Genomic DNA, 6,863 nt, shown 5'->3' on the forward strand with positions numbered 1-6,863 from the left:
TGTAATTTAAATTTTTGGAAATGTTTTTTGTTTTGTTTACTCGTAAGTACACACACAAAACTTTAAAACGGGACTATCATAACTTGATTTGTATATAATATATATATATTTATAAATATGCTTTTATTGAATTGTATGTGTGTATACATGTGCTAATAGTTAATTGATACAGATGATATACATTTAGGGTATTAGAAAACTTTTTGAATAATTGCGAAACATTATTTATATAAATATTTGGAAAAAAAGCAAAAACTAAACAATTTTAAATACATAAATAATACAATTTGCAGATACATTTGACTTCCAATATTTTGGAGCGTACATTCATTGAAAGTATTTTGGTTACGAATACGAATTTTGAAGGATGCTTTGGAACTGTATAATAATGTTCATTTAAATTGGTTAGGGATTTCATTTTGCTCCTGAAGTTGAAGTTAAACGTTTTTTTTAATTGAGTGCAATGCTCGACTGTTTAACTTGACCTATTTATATACATTTGCAGGTGATCGAATGGGTCAATGACTCTGCTTGCATACGACCTTCATATAAACGTATATCCCGGCTCGATTTACACATCATTCAGGTCGAGCACAGAACATTTTATTGGATTCTTTACAAATATGCATATACTTTAACAATTTGGTGTAAACTAATTTTTTAAATTGGGGACCAGATGGCAACAACAAATATTATTCTTAGCTAACGGGGAATTTCTGTAGGGCACTCACACACACAAATGCAACGTAAATCTAATATATGGTATATGTGGCGGACACATATATAGACATAAAAGCAAAGCGAACTCTTCAGACTCAATCCGATGACAAATAGATCAAAAGTTCACAATTTTGGGCACATATACATATATATAACAATGGATGTTAAGTAGTTCAACTTCTTCCTCAATCTTACTTAAGTTCAGTTAACGGACTACATATATATTTATATATACTATAATGCAAAATTAAATATGCGGCTCAATTCATTTCGTGAATGCATTGACTCCGAGTAATTGCAACAAGTACAAAATTTGAAATAATTTCTATCGGATTGATTAAAATGTGCACTTTACAATTCATATTATAAATTAGAATTAACTTCTATAGCTTATGGTAAATATATAAGTATTTATGTATATATATAAATATATATATGTATATATATATATATATATATATATATATATATATATATATATATATATATATATATATATATATATATATATATATATATATATATATCTGTTTCGGATTTATTGAACATACCAAATTTATAACAATTAAAAGGAATAAAAAATGTATGGCTGTTCAAAACGCTCTCATGAATCGGGTACTCTCACTTGACGCATGAACCTAATATTTTTGCTTAACCATATCTAGATGCAAAGAAAGAGAAAGAGAGAAAAACAAAGTTTCATGAAGTAAACGACAAAATAAAATAAGAATATAATCAATATGCTTATACTAAAACCAATTACCAAACAAATCTTAAAGTGCAAGTTGGCAGTGTGATGACCAGTTATTGAGCAGCTCTTGGCCAGATGATTGTACGATAAAGATAAATAAATAGTTTCATTCCGAATAAAATAAAATACAATTTGCTGTATTTACAGTATGATGTAGTTTAAAAAGATTTTCAGTGAACTGGCATTTAAGCAACATGCAAATTTGAGTAGATTCGAACGCCATTTAAGGGCATCCTAAGGGTGCGATGCATACACGAGTATAGCTCCTGGGCAGTGCTTGAGCATCGCTCGACAATAGTTTTTGTTCTGCTAAATGGACGATTTCTGGTTTTCCTTATGATGAGTGGTAAAAACGAAAAGTGGTCATAGAAATCAAAAGGTAGCGAAATCATAAAGGGAGATCATTGGCATACATACATAATATACACACATTACATTTATTTATAGGTTTAAGTATATACAGACCCACGTATGCCTACTCCCCTCGGGTGAAAATGAGTGTCGAAAAGTATACGCTCAGGCCCTATAGCTGTACTACATGTGTTATGCTATAAGAACGCATGCTTGTGTGTGTGTGTGTATGACAGCTTATATGGGTATTAATTGTTTATACTTGTTTAAATATTTTTTACTAAATATTGTGTGTATTACTCGGCTCCCAAAAAGCGTTGGAGGCTGCACAATAAGTTACTAAGAATGAATTCTGGATGACACTATCCTTATATATATACATACATATATATATGTATAATCATTGAAAAGGTTGCTGTGGTTCACAATATTTGGGATTTCGTATTTCAAGTATTTATGCAGAATTAACAACAAGTTCGATGGTCAAAGACGCTTTGTTAAAGTCAAGATTGTTATTGCACTGCTGCTAGATCTTGAATGTGTATTTTATAATTCAGGTGAAGAACAACATTCTCGCTTCCTTAACTGACCCAACTTGTTTATATACCTGGTGTGTATGTGGTCTGTTCTGTTGTGTTCAGCGATGTATTTTCGTTTGCTGCCACGGGAGCTCCGGTGAAGGGGTTGACACCAACTCCAGCGCTGGTTGGCGGCGGCATGGCAAAGACGGGTTGCCCACCTGCCTGCTCCCTGGGCTGTGTTGTAACAGGTGCGCCTCCAGCACCCAGGTTGACATCGTCGAGATCAACGTCCTCCTGTATGGGCAAAGATCAAAAATAAATTCCGGTTAGATTTTGTTCACCTAATTATGGCAAAGGGTCTGTAGAGCTATATACTTCGTCTGCATTGTTTAGTCAATGAGTTTTCTAGTTAGTATAGGAAGCGTTATGCCATTTAAAAACAAATATTTTACAATGATTTTTCAGCCATAGCAAACTAAAATGTCGCAAACAAACCCAAAAACAAAAACAAAATCTACATATTACATATTACTTATTATGTGATTACGAGATTACATAGTACAACTTCTAGTAGATACGAATTAGTTTATGAGAGTTCATTTACCCAGAGGAGGACCAAGCCAAATCATCTCTTGTTTCAACTGATTAGGGACTCGATTTAAATTGTATAGAACTTCTAAATTTTGGTTGTTATGATGTTCGGGTTAGTTTGATACGCGTGGATAGTTACATCGTGACTATATATATTTATGCCTTACATCATGCTGAACTCATGCCGGAGTCGTTTTCTATTTCTATACTTACAAGACGAGGCTGCTGTCCCAAGTGCGGTGGCAGATCGCTGGCTTCTCGATTGCCATCAGAGCGCTGGGTTGATTATATATGGCAAAACGTATCACATACATATGCACGAATCGAGCGAAACCGTTCAGATCAAGTCGGACATATGTAGTAGATGTGCATATATATTTGCGATATAAATTTAATATGAGCCGCGCGCAGGCGCAATTGTGTGTGAGGTTGTAGGTGGGTATGATGAGTCGATCGAAAGGTGGTTTTGAGAAAAAATAAACAAAATTAGAAATGTAAATTTGTTGTATTCCTTACTGCCTTCACATACATGCAATTTTACACATAAGTACATACAAAAGAAAATCGAATTCAAACATATACATATACATACATGTTTACATGATGTATATACAAATACATACATGTTTACATGGTGTATATATATAGACAAAAAAACAAGCGCAATCAATCTCATTATGTAGACAAAGGTGACTTTAGAAGAAAACAGAGAGGCGAATATCGTTTGTTAGCTCGAAAATAATAGAATAACAAATTCATTCCCTCATTTGCCTTTAAACTATAAATTGTGTTGGCTTAACTTTCATTTATCATTGACTTGACATTCGAGTGCTTATTTATGTATTAGTAGAACCTTCAAAGCATTTGATGATTTTCGTGGAATCCGCATTCAAAGCAAAACAAATAATAAAGAGGAATGGGGAGAAAAACGATGAAAATGATGATGAAAACAGTTGTGGGGGTGTTGTAAATGGTGTCGTATATACCTTCGCCTTTTGCAGAGAACTTAAGCTACATACTTACTTACCTCAACGTAAATAAAATATGAGATAGTTATTAGAGTTCAAATGAAGTTCAAATTTAAAATGATAAAAAGCTCGTTAAATGCACCAATTCAAGCAAATCATAGCGAAATTTCATTAGCGAAATACTGGCAAAATTGCAGGAGTTCTAGTTACATTTTTGTAAAGGAATAAAACTACATTTGACTAAACAATCGCCTCACAAAAATCATCAAAAATTGTTCAGTGTGGGATTGAAATACATTCGGGAAAAGTGTTGTGTCGCAAATAAATATACGTAAAAAAGCTCTGTGTATGTGTTTGTGTGTGTGAATTGTTTCGAATGTATTGCGATAGCATTCACTGAGTGTTGTGTGGTGTTCATATTGAAATCGATTGTTTTTCTTGTTTTTTTGTTGACTTTCTTTTTGTTTATTATCATCTTTGGAATGGTTAGTATGTGGGAGGGCTCTATCAATAACCAATAACCAAATCAAACATCACTCACATTCAAATGTGAATACTGATCGTGCGACTCGTTCACCGGTGGCTTAAACTTGCCGCAACAGAAGTTGCAGCAACAGCAGCAGCAGCAACAACAACAACATCCTGTCAGCAGTGTGCAGCAAATGACCAGGGTCTACAAAAACAGAAAGACAGAGACGTTAGACGGGATCTACGGAATCCACCTGAATTACGCTCGACTTACCTTCACAGCCGGAGATGTGACCACGAAGTAGGCATTCACATTCTCCTCGCCAAACTGCTCGGCAATATACAGGCCCAAAGAGCCATAGTTGTCATAAATATTGCGTTTCGTCTGATCGCTCAGTATCGAGTGCGCCCGATTGACCTCCTTAAACTGTTTGTGAAGAGCAAACACACATTAATAAGGAGCTCAGTCTTGTTACATTTCCATTTTCCACTTCACCTTATCCGCAGCATCAGCGTTGTCTGGATTTTTATCTGGATGGTATTTGAGTGCAAGTTTTCTATAAGTCTTCTTTATATCATCAGCTGTTGCTGTTTTAGGAAGTCCCAAGATTTCATAGAGCGAATCGCCCGATGTTCTGAAAGAAGCAAGTTACAATTATATTGTATGTTAGTTTTAACGTCAACAAACTTCTACAAATCGATTATTAAAAAGCGAGTTCGGTTATTGCTGCACCAAGCAGAGCACAGCCCGGTCAGCAGAGTAACTGCTATATTTATTGCCGTTTGTTTGTTTTCAATCCCCAGCGACCAAATAACTAATCTAACTCGCAGCCTGCCTGCAACTCTGAGCGATGACTAAGCGCTGGGCATTCTAATAGCAACAGTTAAGGGCAGTGCAACACGCGATTGTTTTGTATATAACCGCTCCCTCATTGGATATTGGCATCACAAATTCTCTAATATATATATCGCTATACACATATATAGTTGCCGTTGAGACGGGCTGTCGGACGCGTGAGCAGCTTTACAGAAAATCCAGCTAAGACGCGGCATACGCCTCTATCCGATTCATGATTTATGTCTCCATTTTTGGCAAGGTTTAGCTGAAATACTTGGCTGCTTATGTTTATGGCCTTGCCGTAGCATAATTGCAAATCCACGTGCTGATTATGATTGTGATGCTTAGAGGCCAGCATCGCTCAAAGTAAAAGGGTGGTGGAAATGCCAACCTAGCCAAGCCAAGGCCAAGGACGTATGGTACAACAAAAAATTATTAGGCTTTAAAGAACAGAGCTTCTCCTCTGTGCAAAAGCAAACGCTTTAGCATTACTCATCGCCTATTTTAATAGTGCACTTGCTTGTGTCTATGTTTTAAGAAAGGGACCAGAAACGCCAAATAATTTGTAGCCCCTCAAATGCTTTATGTTGTTATGGATAACACAGAAGAGAGAGAGCGAGAGAGAGGCTAAGCACTTGTTGTTATCATTGGGTTCAAGAGCTTGTGTAACTTTAGTCGCGGCTAATACATTGTGCACATTAATTTATTCATTGAATTCTCTTAGTCTCACGAGCGGATCATTTGTGCTGTTTTTGGGAACAACTGACACACACATTAACACGCGTATACATATACAATACACACAGGCGCACAGCTCAGCAGCTGCAATCCCTTTGGCAATTAAGGATTTGCCTTTTGTTTACCTCAAAATGAATGAAAAAGAACGCAACTTAATGCAGCCGTTACAGCAGCTGCGGTGTACAGCTACTGTTGCCACTGCTGCTGCCGTTGTTGTTGCTGGCGTGCGGAAAATCAATTGAAAGTCGACTGAGCTGCCGCTGCGCATCTGCCGTCTGCAGACTTGAGTGTGTATGTATGGGTGCGCAGAAAAAATTGGTAATGTGAAGAAAAGGGCTTAGTAAAATTGTACTTACGACAGTTTTCTTTTATCCATGCCGCCGCTCATTTTGCTGTTATTATTGGCGCGTATCTCTTCGATTATATGTCACACCAAAGTTAGCAATTTATAATTAACACTAGCTTTTCGCACGCACTCACACAGTCGGGAAACAACACATTTGTTATATTTGTCACGAAAATTGTAAATGACTAAGGCTACTACTGCTATCGTTATCGATGCTAACTAGTGATGTGTACGTGCTTGTAGCAATGCACGACGTGAGCCGCAATCGATAGAAAATGGTTTTCTTAAATTGGGGAACACATCAAATAATTCAACAAAAAAACATAAACGTTTAACATAAAGTGCAACGCAATAAATTCAAGGCTTATTTAACATATATTGAGGACTTCTGAAAAATGTAATCGATTTGGAATCGAGACATGGAATGTCAACTGCACCAAAAATACTAAAAATATTTCAAGAATAGTAGATTATTATAAAGAGGGCAATAAAGATTCTGAAACATATATACAAAAATAATTTGAATAAGCACTTAGTTTCAAAAGTTTGCTTTTTATTTATTTATTTCTTT

The 6,863-nt window shown here is 35.7% G+C and overlaps 1 protein-coding gene across 3 annotated transcripts; it reads right to left on the reverse strand.

Moving 5' to 3' along the window:
- Positions 1-581: 581 nt before the first annotated feature.
- On the reverse strand, positions 582-6,537 carry Csp (Cysteine string protein). 3 transcript variants are annotated; one of them, XM_018101754.3, is made up of 7 exons: positions 6,303-6,534; positions 4,867-5,005; positions 4,645-4,797; positions 4,444-4,575; positions 3,148-3,210; positions 2,430-2,637; positions 582-1,381 (listed from the first exon to the last, which is right to left on the reverse strand). In XM_018101754.3, exons 1-7 carry the CDS (start codon positions 6,332-6,334, stop codon positions 1,359-1,361), a joined length of 750 nt encoding a protein of 249 aa, XP_017957243.1. In that variant the 5' UTR covers positions 6,335-6,534; the 3' UTR covers positions 582-1,358. The 3 variants fall into 3 exon arrangements, with proteins under 3 accessions (XP_017957243.1, XP_017957244.1, XP_089115358.1); XM_018101755.3 differs by lacking the exon at positions 3,148-3,210 and having other exon boundaries at positions 6,303-6,533; XM_089259232.1 differs by lacking the exon at positions 3,148-3,210 and having other exon boundaries at positions 582-2,637; positions 6,303-6,537.
- Between the last annotated feature and the right edge of the window lie 326 nt (positions 6,538-6,863).

The sequence above is a fragment of the Drosophila navojoa genome, chromosome 4 (genome assembly GCF_054131105.1).
Source record: "Drosophila navojoa isolate 15081-1374.11 chromosome 4, UAZ_NAV_1.0, whole genome shotgun sequence".
Classification (NCBI taxonomy): Eukaryota; Metazoa; Arthropoda; class Insecta; order Diptera; family Drosophilidae; genus Drosophila; species Drosophila navojoa.